At 43.3% G+C, this 17,916-nt stretch overlaps 1 protein-coding gene across 1 annotated transcript in view; it reads right to left on the reverse strand.

Annotated features, from left to right (window-relative positions):
• mylkb (myosin light chain kinase b) overlaps window positions 1-17,916 on the reverse strand; it is a 103,874-nt gene that overhangs the window by 83,861 nt on the left and 2,097 nt on the right. The window contains 9 exon segments of the mRNA XM_051958750.1: window positions 1,717-1,817; window positions 2,894-2,967; window positions 4,790-4,928; window positions 5,494-5,518; window positions 5,722-5,887; window positions 5,969-6,101; window positions 10,102-10,147; window positions 12,269-12,476; window positions 14,294-14,441. Of these exon segments, the coding sequence (XP_051814710.1) occupies window positions 1,717-1,817; window positions 2,894-2,967; window positions 4,790-4,928; window positions 5,494-5,518; window positions 5,722-5,887; window positions 5,969-6,101; window positions 10,102-10,147; window positions 12,269-12,476; window positions 14,294-14,440 (1,039 nt within the window). The 5' untranslated portion in view covers window position 14,441.

Genomic DNA, 17,916 nt, shown 5'->3' on the forward strand with positions numbered 1-17,916 from the left:
AGTTAGAGTTACAGGTACAGGTAGAGCTACAGGTACAGATAGAGCTACAAATAGAACTACAGGTACAGATAGAGCTACAGGTACAGTTAGAGTTACAGGTACAGGTAGAGATACAGGTACAGGTAGAGATACAGGTACAGGTAGAGCTACAGGTACAGGTAGAGTTACAGGTACAGCTAGAGATACAGGTACAGGTAGAGATACAGGTACAGGTAGAGATACAGGTACAGGTAGAGCTACAGGTACAGCTAGAGATACAGGCACAGGTAGAGATACAGGTACAGGTAGAGCTACAGGTAAAGGTAGAGTTACAGGTACAGCTAGAGATACAGGTACAGGTAGAGATACAGGTACAGGTAGAGCTACAGGTACAGGTACAGGTAGAGATATAGGTACAGGTAGAGATACAGGTACAGCTGGAGCCACAGGTACAGGTAGAGATACAGGTACAGGTAGAGATACAGGTACAGCTGGAGCCACAGGTACAGCTAGAGCTACAGGTACAGGTCAAGATACAGGTACAGGTAGAGCTACAGGTACAGGTACAGGTAGAGATACAGGTACAGGTAGAGATACAGGTACAGGTACAGGTAGAGATACAGGTACAGGTAGAGCTACAGGTACAGGTACAGGTAGAGATACAGGTACAGGTAGAGATACAGGTACAGGTACAGGTAGAGATACAGGTACAGGTAGAGATACAGGTACAGCTAGAGCCACAGGTACAGCTAGAGCTACCGGTACAGCTAGAGATACAGGTACAGGTAGAGCTACAGGTACAGGTAGAGCTACAGGTACAGGTAGAGATACAGGTACAGGTAGAGATACAGGTACAGGTATCAGGTAACAGACATGAGAAAAAGCAGCAAATTTTTGCTTTAGAGAATCTGTAACCATGAAATGTGTTTTACCTTTACCCTGTGCTGTTTTCATTTGATGAATCACTGATTATTATTAATTACATTAATCACTGATTAATTTGATGAATCAGTGATGAATATAACTTTATGGTCCTGATTGGCTCTAACAATGTTGAAACTCCGGGACTCTTGTACTTGGACCAGACCTACCAACATTTAGTTTCTGCTCAAACAGTTATTAAAGTTCAACAAAAACAACAGTTGTGTCCTTTGTGTGACCAAGTCTTTCATATTGTACAATGGTCTGCATTAACCCTTACAAGGCCATGTTTCTGGAGAAGTACATATACTAAAACCACCTAATCCATAAAAATATCGATCAAGTCTTTCACCATATTGAATTTCGGCTGATACGCGGCCCCGATAAGAGCTTCGTAATTGCGGCTTCGTTATAACGGCTCATACTGCTTTATCGTTTGAAATAAGCAAATTTGGGGCCAATGTTTATATCTTACCATAGGTCGACTTAAACATACGGGTGTGTGCATATTTCATGGTAATTAGCAATCATAAATAAGTCACACGTACTGAGCCGAGAATGTTCGGTTTCGACTGTGTGTGTAAGAGTAAGGGGTAACGAGTATACTCAGTCCTGGCTTTTTAAGGGTTAACGGTGCTCAAACATGGGACTTCTGTATTTCACAGATCAAGCTTAAAGTCAACAAATATCTAATTAGTCACGCCTTTTAAAGAAATGTATGGAAAACTCAAAGATTCCTCTTAAACTGAGCTGATGTGAGATGTTCTGGCCTGTCTGAAAGCTCTTTGTTAAGTTGGAACCAGAGGTGTTGAGGACCTTGGCAGGTGAAGGTGACCTGGGTCCCCTCTGTGGTCTCCTGGTCCAGAGGAACGGCCTTGAACCACAGGATGGACCTCGGTGTGGACCTCCTCAAGGCCCTGGAAGAGCAGAAGAACCAGAAGAGTCCCGAAGCTGACACCCAGGAAACACCACAGACAGACTGAAACCATGTAGTTAAGGGGATAAGACCAAAATTTGGGGTCGATAGTTCACTTTTTCAGGAAAGCACCACATTTGGTACAGACATAGTATATGACCATACAATTGATTAAAGAGGAGTACCCCAAAAATCTAAGCCCCCTGGTGGCCGCCATCTTGAATTCAAATATGGCCGCCTTGCTAAACCTATTTATGTAATATCTCCCTTAATACGGCAGATACAAAGGTACTTTCAAGATCTACCCCCATTGTTTAGGAGTCTGCGGATTCAATAAAGCCATTTATAACAGTGTTATAAATGGCAGCCACCAGGGGGCTTAGATTTTTGGGGTACTCCTCTTAAAACAATTATATGGTCATATACTATGTCTGTACCAAATTTGGTGCTTTCCTGAAAAAGTGAACTATCATTTGACTTATCCGCTTAACTAATGAGAACATTCACTGATCAGCAGCTATTTTAAAAACCTCCTTTCAAAATAAAACTACACATTTAGATGAAATATGAGGTGTTTTTCCTGCTCTCACATCAAAGTAACTGAAACAATTGGGATCAGAAAACTCACTAATCCATTAATCAACAGTGCAGTAGTTTCTATTCATACATAACATGTTAACTTACATATTAGCATTAGCTGAATGAAGCAACAGCAGCTAAAGTAACAATAGCTAAGCTAACATTATTCAAAGTAAAATTAGCTGAAGTAGCTCTCATTAAGGAAAAATAGCTAATACATTATTAAAGTAACTTTAGCTGATATCTAAAGCAATTAAAGACAATGTACCATGAGCTGAAGTAACAGCAGTTACATAAAATTAACAAAACTAATATTTGCTAATGTAACAATCGCTAATGTAAACTTAGCTGCAGTGACGTAGCTTCAGGAAAATTAGCGCCATAACATTTGCTATAAAACATTGGTTGAAGAGCTAAAACAACATTAACTAGAAAACATAATTAAGTAAACAACATTATCTTCTGTAATTAGCTAGCTGCTGTTAGCTTCATTCTGACCTGCTACTGCCTGAACCAGACACCTGCTGTTGGACTGAACCGGTCTGAACTGGATCAGGACCGACTGGTTGCACCTGCAGAAACAGAAAAGTCCCATTAACATCACTTTAACTGGTGTTAGCTGCTCTGTTAGCTGAAATGTTGCTGAAATGCTGCCTCATTAGCAACATGTCCGGCTGTTCTGTTACCTGTTCAGTTAGCTGCTCCGTTAGCTGATATGCTAGCTGCTCTGTTAGCTGTTGTGTTAGCTGTTCCGTTACTTGTTCAGTTACATGCTTTGTTAGTTGTTCAGTTAGCTGCTGCAGTTGTTCTGTTAGCTGTTGTGTTAGCTGTTCAGGTAGCTGCAGTGGTTGCTCTGTTAGCTGTTAGGTTAGCTGCTCTGTTATCTGTTCAGCTAGCTGCTCTGTTTTAGCTGCTCGGTTAGTTGTTCAGTTAGCTGCTGTGGTTACTCTGTTAGCTGATCCGTTACCTGTTCAGTTAGCTGCTCTGCTAGCTGCTCCGTTACCTGTTCAAGTAGTTGCTGTGGTTTCTCTGTTAGCAGCTCTGTTAGCTGTTCAGTTAGCTGCTCTGCTAGCTGCTCCGTAACATGTCTAGTGAGCTGCTCTGTTAGCTGTTCCATTAGCTGCTCTGTTAGCTGCTGTGGTTGTTCTGTTAGCTGCTCTGTTAGCTGATCTGTTAGCTGCTGTGGTTACTCTGTTAGCTGCTCTGTTAGCTGCTGTGGTTACTCTGTCAGCTGCTCTGTTAGCTGCTCCGTTAGCTGGCCTGCTAGCTGCTGTGGTTACTCTGTTGGCTGCTGTGTTAGCTGCTGTGGTTACTCTGTTAGCTGCTGTGTTAGCTGGCCTGCTAGCTGCTGTGGTTACTCTGTTAGCTGCTCTGTTAGCTGCTCCGTTAGCTGGTCTGTTAGCTGCTGTGGTTACTCTGGTAGCTGCTCGGTTAGCTGCTCCTTTAGCAGGTCTGTTAACTGCTGTGGTTACTCTGTTAGCTGCTGTGTTAGCTGGTCTGTTAGCTGCTGTGGTTACTCTGTTAGCTGCTCTGTTAACGTCTCAGTTAGCTGATGTGGTTACTCTGTTAGCTGCTCTGTTAGCTGCTCCATTACCTGATCCGTTAGCTGCTGTGGTTACTCTGTTAGCTGCTCTGTTAGCTGCTGTGGTTACTCTGTTAGCTGCTCTGTTAGCTGCTCCGTTACCTGGTCTGTTAGCTGCTGTGGTTACTCCGTTAGCTGCTTGGTTAGCTGCTTTGCTAGCTGCTCTGTTAGCTGCTCCATTAGCTGCTGTGTTTACTCTGTTAGCTGTTCTGTTAGCTGATCTGTTAGCTGTTGTGGTTGCTCTGTTAGCTGTACTTTAAAATGTGCTCTTTTCAACTCTAACGCTGTGGAAATCTGATCCAGTAGCACTAGTATTGTGGAGAACCTGCTCCATCTGCAGTACATATTTAATACGTGGTTCTGTAGTTTCTAATAGTGGTTAAAGCAGGTGTTTGTTCGGTTTACATTTAGCAGAAGTTAAGTTATTTACTGCAGTACTTCAACAAAATCCAGTTATTTTTATTTTATCTGAATATGCTTTGGAAGTTATAAATAATAATAAATAAATACTTCAGTGTCACAGTAGGACTTTTGACAAAGAATGATTGAATGATTTATAATACTTAGTTTTTTCTAATGATATATTTGTGATTAATTGAGCTGCCCATTGATGAGTACTAACCACCGGTAAGAGTTTTATTATTATTATTATAAATATTATTCATAAGAAGAATGACAAATCTAATTTATGCCAGCTGGTTTTCATTTTAAAAATCTCAGATATGATCTAACATCTACCATTACAGCAACAGATTAAATGACTGGAGGTGAGGGCTTCAGTTTGATAACAACAGTACTCTGATTACAGCGACCTGAGCAGCTGCAGTTCTGCTCTCAGCCAGCAGGGGGAGCTGTACTGGAGGTCTGGGAGTACTGGGAGCACTGGGAGCTGCTCTGTCTACTGCTGGGCTCCTGGTTCTGGTCTGAGGGTCCTCAGGAGGGTCCACAGACCTGCAGGGAACACAGTGGCTGTGATGTTGTAAAAAGGAAACAGTTCTGGTTGCATTTTTTGAAATATTTACAAGAATTTTCTTATCAACTTTTTTTTTAATTGGAATTTTCTCCCTGAAGGTTTTGCAAACTTAAAATTTGAAAATGTGGGGGAAAAAAATATTTTAACAGTGAAACTTCTGATGTCCACATTTTCAGCATATTTGGGAAATATTTGAACATTTTTTGGTGGAAAAAAAGAAATGTTAAAAAAAATGTTTCTTTAAGAACATTCACATAAAAATCAACCAAAATCCAGTGAAATTTGCTGGATTTTGTTGATTTTTTGTGAATGCTCTTAAAGAAAATGTTAGAAGTTTTACTGATATATATGTAATCCCTTTAGATATTTTTAGGATTTTTTGGAAGATTTTACAAATTTTTTAAAAATAATTTATTATTGCATAAAATGATTGGAAGTTTCTTCTTGACGGTTTCAGCTCTGGTTGTTTTAGTGTTCCAGCAGCATGATCTAGTATCTAGTAAATGAGTGGGCTGATGGAGGCAGGTTAGAGGACAGACTCACCTGGAGGATGCAGAGTCAGGACCACCTGGAGGAGAAGCAGCAGACACGAAGTTACAGATTTTATCCAGTTTAACCTTATTTTTTGTAGCTGCAAAATGTCTCCAACACCCTGACAGCTTTATTTCCTAACGTGTGGGTGGGGCCAGCAAGGGAACCACCAATCAGCATGCAAGAGCTGAGCATTAACATTTCACCCCACCTATCGGCCATCCTGATTGGTCCACTCACCCTGGATGCTGAGCTCGGCGGTGGCGGTCGCTGATCCGGCGCCGTTGGTGACTGAACACCTGTAACTTCCTGTGTCATCTGCGCACACTTCCTGTATCTCCAGGAAGTGGAGGCCGGAACGCTCATAGATGCTGACCCGCCCACCTGGCTGAAGCTCCTCCTCCTCCTGAGACACAGGAAGCGAAAACAAGCAAGTCGTCATCAAAGATCCGTTTAAGATTCTAAGCATCACTTAAGCTCCTCTCACCTTGTACCATGTGACCCGGGGCTGGGGGCGTCCTGTGGTTTTGGTGGTGAACTTCCCGCTCTGTCCCAGTTTGGCCACCACTCGGCTGGGTTTGGTGATGAACCTCGGTGGACTCTGGCTCCAGATGCTCGGTCTGTTGCATCATGGGAAATGGAGTGTGAAGCTGAAGATGGTGGCCCAGATCATACTGTTCCTACTACATCTGCCTCAAAGCTTCAGATGTTTTACACAGCTGTAATCTTTAGAGCTGCTAAAATAATATGCAAAATACCACAGATTACATGACTCCAGCTCATAAATGTCAGAAATGTTAATTATTTCAATAGTTTAAAGCAATGTTTCTCAACTGGTGGGTCGCGACCCAAAAGTGGGTCGCGGGGCTTTGCCTGGGGAAAAAGAAATTAATTGTCATTCTTACTCCTGAACAGTGGATGGCGATAATGCTCTGTAATGCGAGTTGACACCCGCCATTTCACACCATAGAAAAAGACCTGCGACGTACATTTACATCTGCTGAGCATGGCGAAACGCAGATACAACGAAAGCATGAAGCCTTCAAAACTGAAGCGGCATTTGGAAACAAAACTCCACTCTGTCAAAGATAAACCTGCTGAGTACTTCAGGACGACTTGAGGACATCACAAAAGTGTCTTACTTCTTCGTGCTCGAAGCAAGAACGGGCACTGCATGCATCTTACCAGGTGGCACATCGTATTGTGAAGTTAAAAAAGCCCTACACCATTGCAGAGGACCAATTCGACGCTTTCAAAAAAATATCTCCTTATGGGCAAGTCATGTTTCTAAAAACCAGCTCGACATGTTCCCCACTGCCTGTCATGAGGGACAGCAGCTGGACACGAGAGGAAATAATGTAATGAGCAAAACGATCACGACACATCTGAATAAACGTCTGGAGCGGTTTAATCACTACTTTCCTGAGAATCAGAGGGATGATTGGATACGCGACCCTTTGGAATCGACTTGGAAAGCGTCACGTTGCCAAGCAACGCAGAGAGTCAGCTGGTGGAGCTGTCATGTGACCACACACTGAAAAAGAAATGCATGGAGATAAGCCTCTCCCATTTCTGGTGCATCATTGTGATGAGCGAGTATCCTTCCCTTGCCACTCGAGCAGTAAAGATCCTCTTGCCATTCAGCACTACTTATCTCTGTGAGTGTGGCTTCTCAGCTCTGGTTCAGCTGAAGACAAAGCACAGAAACAGACTGGACATTGAGCATGACCTCAGAGTCTGGAGTTCTAGTCGACAAAGCAACTCTGAGACTCTTGTCTGGAGCAAAAATCATGCCCAGTTCTCCCATTAATTCCTCCAAACTCAGGTCTGTGACATCAGTGTTACACCTAAGGTGGAAATAAGTGCTGCTTAATTTTCTTCAAAGCATAATGATTTTCAATATTTACCTATTGATAAGCTAATCAGAAGAAAAGTTCATTTTGTGTACTTGAATCATTTTAAATTGCACTTTTTGTTTAATTTGTTTTGAGTTTGTGGATAAAAATTGCTACTGAGGAAACAGATTTTTTCCCCCATAGTGCAGTGTTGATTGTGTCGGTTCAGAGAGTGAGGATCCTCTGTTAAAAATGAGTCTGTTAAAAATGATTACTGAAATGTTCTGATTGCTGTCAGCCTTATGATTAATACTTGAAGAAGTGACTGGATAGTTTTAAAAGGAAATTGTTTTATATTCAGTAAGTGGGTACTCAGTGAAAGCTCCATGTTTGAGTTCTTTTTGACACTGCTGCTCAGTGCTGACACATTTTTATTTCATGTTTGTGCTGTTAAAGCTGCTGTCCGGAGTTTGAATCGCAGCGTCTCCCAGAACACTGTTGGTCCCTCCCTCTGATTTCGCCCCTTTATTTGTGCACGCGCGCAGTACATGAGAGGAGTGCCCGGAGTGCTGCAGCATCTCGCCTGTTTTGCTGTTTTCCCCTCTTCTGCATTTAGTACATTTAGTAAATAATAAAGGAATTACGTTAGAATGCTGTATTGAGTCTAACTTGTCCTAATACCAAAATAACATGAATCTGCTAGGACGAACGAGTAAAGTTTCAATATGTGATTACACTCGTGTATCCCTCTGGATGACGTTGTTTATCAAACTTAGTGCATTTACGCGTGTATATGTGTTACATTGTTTATTTATTTCTATCTAGAGTTCAGAATTGCATGACTCCTCTGACGAAGAGTATGTCCCAGACGCCCCAACATCTTCCTCCAGAGGTCGGGCATCTAAACGAAGCCGTCAGGCGGGCTATGGAGGCCGTGGTCGGGGAGCGACGCGAGCACCCCGAGCCAAAGAACGTCCTGCAGTCTCTTGGCCTGACAAGCCGTGGGATTGGTAACTTTTCTGGAAGTTGCTGAGCCCTGATGCTCTCTCCTCCACAAGCAAAACAAATGTGTGCGCGGTTGCGTAGTGCGTAGCTCGCCCACCTCTGCATGGGCTTGCTTGCTGTGCGCGTAACCGTTGATTGACAGCATGACAAAGCTGAAGCTCGAACTTGATTGGTCGGCAGCGACCGGCGCTTTTTGAATAACATGGGGGTCTATGAGAGGAAGGCGGAGCTCAGGAATAAATTTTCATATCGCGTTATATTAACTTTATACTATAGTATCGAACTAGACTAACACATTTAAGCTTTGTTAAAAAATGATACATAAATTGAAAACAAACGGAAACTCCGGACAGCAGCTTTAAGTCTGAAAATAAACTGATGTTACTGAAGTGAAGCATTTTGGATTTACTTCAAATGCAGCTAACTGAGCATCAAAGGGAATATTTCCCTTACTTGATAATTACTATTATCACCACTTGAAGTCATTTTGGTTCATCAATAAACTTGTTTTGTTTTGTGTTGGCATTCTGTGATCTCTGGTTTAAACTGCACCATCATTTCATTCAATTCATTTGAGAAGTTGAAAATTTTCCTGTATTTGTGTCGCGGCTTGTCATTAATGGCGATGATGGGTCCTGGAGCCACTGCTTTAAAGTACTGGAGGTCCTCGGTTTACGGCGTCCTCTACCTACAGCGTTTCATTGTTATGTCAGAACTGGTTACGTGGAACTAGTCGACGAGCGAAGCGGATGAATACGTCGTCACACGGCGCTATCAGACGGCTTTGTTTCCATTCTCTGGTTGTGGATTGTGCTACATTCTCTAACTTTTTACCTTCATTATGGCTCCCAGTGTAAGTCAGACTCTTCTGATGCTTGGAAGAAAAGGAAACCGTCTCCATGGAAGTGAAATTAGAATAAAATGCTGGGAACAGAAACACCGACCAACATGGGTCAACATGTTCTGTCATCTTCTGGTAAAATGATTCAAACATGCAGGAAAGTCGTTGGTGTGCAGAACTGAAGAACTGATGGATATGGTGATGCATGGAGCGGCTTTGATTACGTTTTCATGAGGACCTCCTGTGTTTTAAATCATTTTAGCCTTTGTCCCTGGTGTCATCCCACAGATCAGATTGACCCGTTTTAAAGTTTGAAAATGGGGAAAAAAATATAGATTTTTACAGTGAAACTTCTGATGTCCACATTTTCAACATTTTTGGGAAATCTTTGAACATTTTTTGGTGGAAAAAAAGAAATGTTAAAAAAATGTTTCTTTGAGAACATTCACATAAAAACCTTTTTTATGATTTTTTGTGAATGTTCTTCAAGAAAATATCAAAAGTTTTACTGATATAATCACTTTAGATATTTTTAGGATTTTTTTGAAGATTTTTGCTCATTTTTTAAAACAATTATTCACAAGAATTTTCTTGCCAAATTTGGTGGATTTTTTGAATAAATATTTCGAGGGAGACTTTTAAGGAATTATTGGAATTTTCTTCTAAAGGTTTTGCAGATTTTCAGAAATTTGGCAGAAATTTTAGCTGAATTTTTGAATATTTTTCAGACAAGGAAACAACTTTCTTAAATGAAGACAACAGGAGGATTAGTTCATCATTGATCTGCATCAGGTCCTTGTAACACCTGAAGCCTGCTGCAGCGCCCCCTGCTGGTGTCTCACACTAACTGCTATTATAACCAGCACTTATCAGATCTAAACTCTGAGGAAACAGCTGCTGAGTGTCTGTGAATGAGATTAGACATTTAATGATCCTCACCCTGTTCTCATGCAGGATGGCGGGAGGAATCTGTTCCCAGAAGTCTCTGCAGGTGGAAAAACATCAGAGCTTCACACTGTTCTTAACTCAACCCAGACTGGAGCAGAAGAACTTTCTATGAACAGAACATCTGAGGAAGAGGATGTTTAGTGACCTGATCTGATCTCTGAAATACTTCCAGTACCTTTGCAGGACCTCGCGCTGAGTTTTACGTTCCTGCAGAACATCTAGAACCTCACAGATGTTCTGATGGAGTGTGAGGAACACATTACAGTACTCACAGAGTAGAAGTACATGAGTATCATCAGAAAAATGCACTTAAAGTGATAAAAGTATTTCTTCTGCAGAGTCATTAAGAATCATCAGAGTTCAGGTTCATCAAGTTGAAACTACAGCAGGCTTAGCATCAAACTGAGTCCTGAAATAATCACCTGTTCTATCTCTAAATCACCAGGTGCCTCATTTATAAAACATTGCGTAGGATTCATACTAAAGTTTGCGTACGCCGAAAATACGAAAATGGCGTATGCCCTTCGCCCCTGATTTATAAAACTTTGCGTAAGCACAGCTGCATGCAATTTCTTGATAAATCACACACCAGCTGGAAGATTGCACAGGTGGATCCACCTCACATTCCGCCCACAACACACCCACATTTTACCATGAATGGTCAATGCAAAGTAACTCATGAATGTATCTGTATATAAATAAGCTGCTGATCCACGGCATTTCACGCAGCGCCCCCTGCAGTCTGTTCACTGCTGTGCGTCAGGATGAATGAATCATGTGTGACCCAGGCCACCCTGACACTAAATTTGTTATGATCATGTCCGATGTACAAATAATTTGTACACTGATTGAATGTACATTTTTTCGGTTCACAGACAAATTCATTTTCACTCGGGGGTTGTGGTGTGAAGCATGTGTGCCTGTACAGGGCTGATTAATGGTTGGACGCTCATCCCATTCGGCCGCATATGGATAAATAAACAAAATTCTTTACTTTTTTTTACCTGTTTACTGTGATAGTTGCAGTGAAGAGTGACAGGAAATGGGGAGAAGAGTAGGAAGACATGCATAAAAGTGCTGCAGGCAGGAATCGAACCCGGGCCACTGCATCAGAGACCAGCCCTACAAATGGGTCTTCTGCTTTCCCCGATGAGCCATACAGGCGCCGGGTGATCAGTAAACAAAATTATTTAATAGAGATCACTGCACCGGCCCCAGATACCGGCCCTTCGGTCAAACGACCGAATGAAATAACGTTCAATCCACTCCTGTTGATATATGAACATAGTTCTGCAAATACAGTCGTAGGCCGAATGACGCACTATATGAACATCTACAACAATGAGGGTTTATGATTATCCGGCTCTACAAGTCTAATATGTGATAACAATAAAGGTTTGAGATCAATCTGGTTTCAGTTCACCACTTCACCCTCCGGCACTGCCGTTCCCTCTGTCTCCAAAATGTGCTTAAGCAAGCATCAAGGTTGGTACACCGGTGCGCACATTCTCACGCCAAGTTTGTTTTAGAAATCACAACCTTTGCGTAGAAAGTGGCGTACGCCACTTTCTAGCCCTGTTTTGTGCGTACGCAAGCTTTATAAATGAGGCCCCTGTTCTCTAAATCCCCTGTTCTTCTCTAAATCACCTGTCTGAGGCGGTTCTATGGCCTGACTGAGGAGCTGCCCAACCAGTGAATTCATGGAGTAGAGAGAACATAGAACGTCCTTTAAACAATCCAGAACCAGCTGAACTCTGCTGACTGATTCCTAAAGAGAACAGGGTTCTTCACTGCCGAGGCTCTGCTTCAAGAGCTAAGGAACCTTAAACATGTGATGGTTAGAGGCTTTGAAAATTCAGGATCCATGTTTTTAACAGTCTGGGTTCTGGATACATGATTTATGAACAGAACAATTTGTGAGCATGACATTCTAAATGAGGTTCTGCTGCAGCAGAAACCAGTAGGGCATTCTGGCTTTAGTGGTTCTGAGTTTAACCCTACATCTTGAAGAAGAGCCAAAGGAGGACCAATAAAGAAAAGGCGGAAAACCAAAGGAGAACCAATGAAGAACTGGTGGAGAACCAAATTAGAACAGGTTTAGAACCAATGGAGAACCAAAGGAGAATCTAAGGAGAACGGTTACCACAGCTGTTCGTACCATCCAGAAGGATCTCCACAGTAACCTGACGTCTACCCGCCTGATTGGTTGCCTGACAGGTGTACCTGCCCACGTCCTCCTCTGTGACTCCGCCCACCACCAGGCTGAAAGTGCCCCGCCCACCTTGTTCTACCAGGCAGTGCTCTCCACCAATCACAGCCCTCCCTCCTCTGTACCATGTGACCTGTGGCTCAGGATGACCTCGTACCTGAAAGACACACAGAACAGGTGTGTGTGTGTGTGTGTGTGTGTGTGTGTGTGTGTGTGTGTGTGTGTGTGTGTGTGTGTGTGTGTGTGTGTGTGTGTGTGTGTGTGTGTGTGTGTGGACTGGTAATTATAGGGGTTGTGGGGACCAAATGTCCCCACAACGATAGGAATATCCAAACAAACGTCATTTCTGGGGACCTCATTTGGGTCCCCATGAGGGGAAACAGTGTTTTCTTGGCCATGTTGTTGTTACTGAAAAAAGTAAAAGTGTAAAAACGTTTCTTTAGGGTTAGCCATTGTTTTGGTTAGGGTTAGGGTTAGGGTTTGGTTAGGGGTTAGGGGTTAGATATGAATGGGAGTCAATGGTAAGTCCTCACAAGGATAGAAAGACAAACATGTGTTTGTGTGGGGGGCGTGGGTGTGTGTGTGTGTGTGTGTGTGTGTGTGTGTGTTTCTGACTCCAGCTCCCATGAGGCTTTGCAGCTCCTTCCATCATGTGATTGGTCTGACGATGCGTTCAGGCGTTGTGGGATTTTCCCTCTGAGCAGCTGATCTGAACACAGCGTGCTGCCTTCAGATTCACCTCATCCAGTCTGTGATCTGGTCTTTACCTGGTTAAACTGGTCTATAAACTGGTGTTTCTTTTCCTATTTTGAGAGGAGGTTAAGCTGAATCAGAGCATCGGGAATGTTCTGACAGATGCTGGATAGTGGAACCAGCAGGAACCAGCAGGAACCAGTGCTTATTGCTAACTGGGAGTTCTGGGTCGCTGCACATCAGGATGCAGTCAGTCACAAGACAGAAGAAATGTTAATCCGTCTGCTCCCTGAACCTCCCAGAGACACCAGACCTCCTGGAACATCTGCTACCTCCTGCTCATTATTAAAGGCTGAGAACCCAAACATCTGCTGACCTGCAGGACACGAAGGACTGGTTGACTGACAGAATGGTGGACTCCAAGGTTCTTTGATTTCTAGGTGCAACTGATCCAACCTGCTGCTGGGTTTCATCCATGTTTCTGTCACACCATGGAATCTAAATGGATAAACGGGAGAACCTGATCTCCTGGTCTGTCTGCTCCTCAACATTCAGCTCTCCCTGAAGTTCTGGAACCACGTCAGACCATCTGAGATCCACCTGGAAGTTCTGACCCTCCTCTGTTCACCATGAATATGAAACATCAGTAATTGAACCACATGCTGGAACCAGGAACTGATTCTGAAGAAGAACCAGGCTGGATGGGTTCTTTAGGTTTGTTTCGTCTGAATCTTCTGAGATGTTGGAACTCATGATGACTCTTAAACTCCATCTCAGCTACTAAACCCTGAAGTTCTGTAGGTTCTAGCGACGTTTTCAGTGGAGTTTCAGTTCCCACAATGTTCTTCCTAAAGGCAGGGGAAGTTCTCTGGAGACATTTAAAATGTTTTTAGAGAACATCAGTAGAACGTTACATTAATGAGTTCCAGACGCTGCTTTGAGAACAGAGTTCTTTGTTATGATGTAACGCTGTGGAACTTGTGGGAACATTTCACAGAAGAACACTATTATTTTTCACTTCATTGTCCCTAGAACATTTTCAGAACATAACAGAGACAGAACATAAAATGTTCTACCTTGTTAATAACATTTTATGACAAACGTTCTGCCATTCTCCTGGTTTGAGAACCTTCTTCCATTATTATCATGTAACATCATCTGTTTCCCTGAGAACGTCCTCAGAACGTCTAGACTCTGCTTCAGTGTGACACAGTTCCCTCCAAACAGAACCAGCTGAGGTTCTAAACAAATGTTCTAGACTCTGATATAAACAGTTCCTACCTTCCCCTCCAGACGGGCGTCTCCTCCCAGAAGAACCCGGACGTTCCGAGGAGGCAAGACGAAGGCTGGAGGCTCGTATCCGTGGGAACTGCATCCTGTTACCTTGGAGACGATGGAGGAAGCTGCAGCCAAGCGGACGTCACTCATCCTGCAGTAATCAGATTACTCCTGAATAATCATGTGATGCAGCTTTAATGTGTTCCACTGGAACAGAAACACATCAAAGACAGAATCAGCTGACCAGAGAAGAACATTCAACATGTGACTCATTACTTCACCTCCTGCTGCTTCCCTTTACTGCAGTAAAACACCAGAATACTCCATTACTGTCAGCAGAATGGACAAAAACTATTTAGACCACACAGACTAATGTTGTACACAACTCACAGTACAAATACTCCAACTGAGCTGGATGTTACCTGGACGTTGTCTGAATGTTACCTGAATGTTGTCTAGACGTTACCTGGATGTTGTCTGGACGTTACCTGGATGTTGTCTCCATGTTACCTGGATGTTGTCTGAATGTTACCTGAATGTTGTCTGAGCATTACCTGAAGTTGTGTGGATGTTACCTGGACGTTACCTGGACGTTTGCAGTGTGCTGGACCGTCAGTAGATTCTCTGCTGCCTTAAAGGCACTAAATGGTCTCCTAGCTGCTGAATAAAGTGGAGCGCTTCTCAGACACTTTTATCTGAATCTTTCTGTTCTCATGTTTTCTGTTCCACACAGTTCAGATGTTTAACAGAAAACTGACAGAACACCGTCAGATGCAACTCAAACATATGACATTCCTGCAGAGAACTGTGGAACCAAACCAAATCCCTGAGAACATGTTTCTGCTGCAGGGAGCATCGAGGTTCTGGACAACAACAAAAACCAGAGTGGAGTTTGGAGATATTTTACAGCAGAACAGATCTCCACAGAACCTAGAACACTGAAGGTCACACACAGTGTGGGAACAATCAGCTGATAGAAGATCAATAATCAGTTTCACTGAAAGCACACTGACAGCACACTGATTACACACTGATAACACATACACAGACAGAGACACACACACACAGTCAGTCCATGTTTACAGAGAGGGTAATTATTAGAGCTAAGGTTACTATGGTTACTGACGGATGTTGCTGTTACTGAGTTTACTGGGAGTTGTTATTACAGTTACTGAGGGTTGTTCTTGTTGCTAAGGTTACTGAGGGTTGTTGTTGCTAAGGTTACTGAGGGTTGTTCTTGTTGCTAAGGTTACTGAGGGTTGTTGTTGTTGCTAAGGTTACTGAAGGTTGTTCTTGTCGCTAAGGTTACTGAGGGTTGTTGTTGTTGTTAAGGTTACTGAGGGTTGTTGTTGTTGCTGAGGTTACTGAGGGTTGTTGTTGCTGAGGTTACTGAGAGTTGTTGTTGCTAAGGTTACTGAGGTTTGTTGTTGTTGCTAAGGTTACTGAGAGTTGTTGTTGTTGCTGAGGTTACTGAGGGTTGTTGTTGCTCAGGTTACTGAAGGTTTTTGTTGTTGCTAAGTTTACTGAGGGTTGTTCTTGTTGCTCAGGTTACTGAGAGTTGTTCTTGTTGCTAAGGTTACTGAGGGTTGTTCTTGTTGCCAAGGTCACTGAGGGTTGTTGTTGCTAAGGTTACTGAGGGTTGTTGTTGCTGCTAAGGTCACTGAGGTTTGTTGTTGCTAAGGTTACTGAGGGTTGTTGTTGCTCAGGTTACTGAAGGTTTTTGTTGTTGCTAAGTTTACTGAGGGTTGTTCTTGTTGCTCAGGTTACTGAGAGTTGTTCTTGTTGCTAAGGTTACTGAGGGTTGTTCTTGTTGCCAAGGTCACTGAGGGTTGTTGTTGCTAAGGTTACTGAGGGTTGTTGTTGCTGCTAAGGTCACTGAGGTTTGTTGTTGCTAAGGTTACTGAGGATTGTTGTTGCTAGGGTTACTGAGGGTTGCTGTTGCTAAGGTCACTGAGGGTTGTTGTTGCTGAGGTTACTGAGGGTTGTTCTTGTTGCTCAGGTTACTGAGGGTTGTTGTTGCTGAGGTTACTGAGGGTTGTTCCTGTTGCTGAGGTTACTGAGGGTTGTTGTTGCTGAGGTTACTGAGGGTTGTTCTTGTTGCTAAGGTTACTGAGGGTTGTTCTTGTTGCTAAGGTCACTGAGGATTGTTGTTGCTAAGGTTACAGAGGGTTGTTGTTGCTGCTAAGGTCACTGAGGGTTGTTGTTGCTAAGGTTACTGAGGGTTGTTGTTGCTAGGGTTACTGAGGGTTGTTGTTGCTAGGGTTACTGAGTGTTGTTGTTGCTAGGGTTACTAAGGGTTGTTGTTGCTAGGGTTACTGAGGGTTGTTGTTGCTAGGGTTACTGAGGGTTGTTGTTGCTGCTAAGGTCACTGAGGGTTGTTGTTGCTGAGGTTACTGAGTGTTGTTGTTGCTAGGGTTACTAAGGGTTGTTGTTGCTAGGGTTACTGAGGGTTGTTGTTGCTAGGGTTACTGAGGGTTGTTGTTGCTAGGGTTACTGAGGGTTTTTGTTGCTGCTAAGGTCACTGAGGGTTGTTGCTGCTAAGATCACTGAGGGTTGTTGTTGCTGCTAAGGTCACTGAGGGTTGTTGTTGCTGCTAAGGTCACTGAGGGTTGTTGTTGCTAGGGTTACTGAGGGTTTTTGTTGCTGCTAAGGTCACTGAGGGTTGCTGCTGCTAAGGTCACTGAGGGTTGTTGTTGCTGCTAAGGTCACTGAGGGTTGCTGCTGCTAAGGTCACTGAGGGTTGTTGTTGCTGCTAAGGTCACTGAGGGTTGTTGTTGCTAGGGTTACTGAGGGTTTTTGTTGCTGCTAAGGTCACTGAGGGTTGCTGCTGCTAAGGTCACTGAGGGTTGTTGTTGCTGCTAAGGTCACTGAGGGTTGCTGCTGCTAAGGTCACTGAGGGTTGTTGTTGCTGCTAAGGTCACTGAGGGTTGTTGTTGCTAGGGTTACTGAGGGTTTTTGTTGCTGCTAAGGTCACTGAGGGTTGTTGTTGCTGCTAAGGTCACTTAGGGTTGTCGTTGCTGCTAAGGTCACTGAGGGTTGCTGCTGCTAAGGTCACTGAGGGTTGTTGTTGCTGCTAAGGTCAGTGAGGGTTGTTGTTGCTGCTAAGGTTACTGAGATTTGTTGTTGTTGCTAAGGTTACTGAGAGTTGTTGTTGTTGCTAAGGTTACTGAGATTTGTTGTTGTTGCTAAGGTTACTGAGGGTAGTTGTTGCTGAGGTAATTGATGGTTGTTGTTGTTACTGAGGCTGCAGCAGTGAAAGTCCCTCGGCCGACTGTACTCATCATTAGTTCATTTTGAGGCTGAACTCCATTTCCTGTTTCAGGCTGCAGCAGCAGCTTAAGTTGAGCCTCTGACTTCATTTCTGTTAGTTCTGTCATGTTCTCCATCCCATAGAGCAGCAGGTCTGTGAATCCACACAGAAGCTGCCTCTTATTTCAGGACATTTTACACCACTCACTGATTCAGGGATGTCAACAGCCATCTGGAGCTAAGAGGAGCTACTTGCTAATAACAGCTAACAAGAGCTAACTTTAGTGAGTAACAAGTAACTGCAGATACATCTAGCTAATAGGAGCTATCTGTAGCCAGCAGGAGCTATCTGTAGCTAACTATAGCTAACTGGAGCT

The sequence above is a fragment of the Acanthochromis polyacanthus genome, chromosome 14 (genome assembly GCF_021347895.1).
Source record: "Acanthochromis polyacanthus isolate Apoly-LR-REF ecotype Palm Island chromosome 14, KAUST_Apoly_ChrSc, whole genome shotgun sequence".
In the NCBI taxonomy this organism is placed as follows: domain Eukaryota; kingdom Metazoa; phylum Chordata; class Actinopteri; family Pomacentridae; genus Acanthochromis; species Acanthochromis polyacanthus.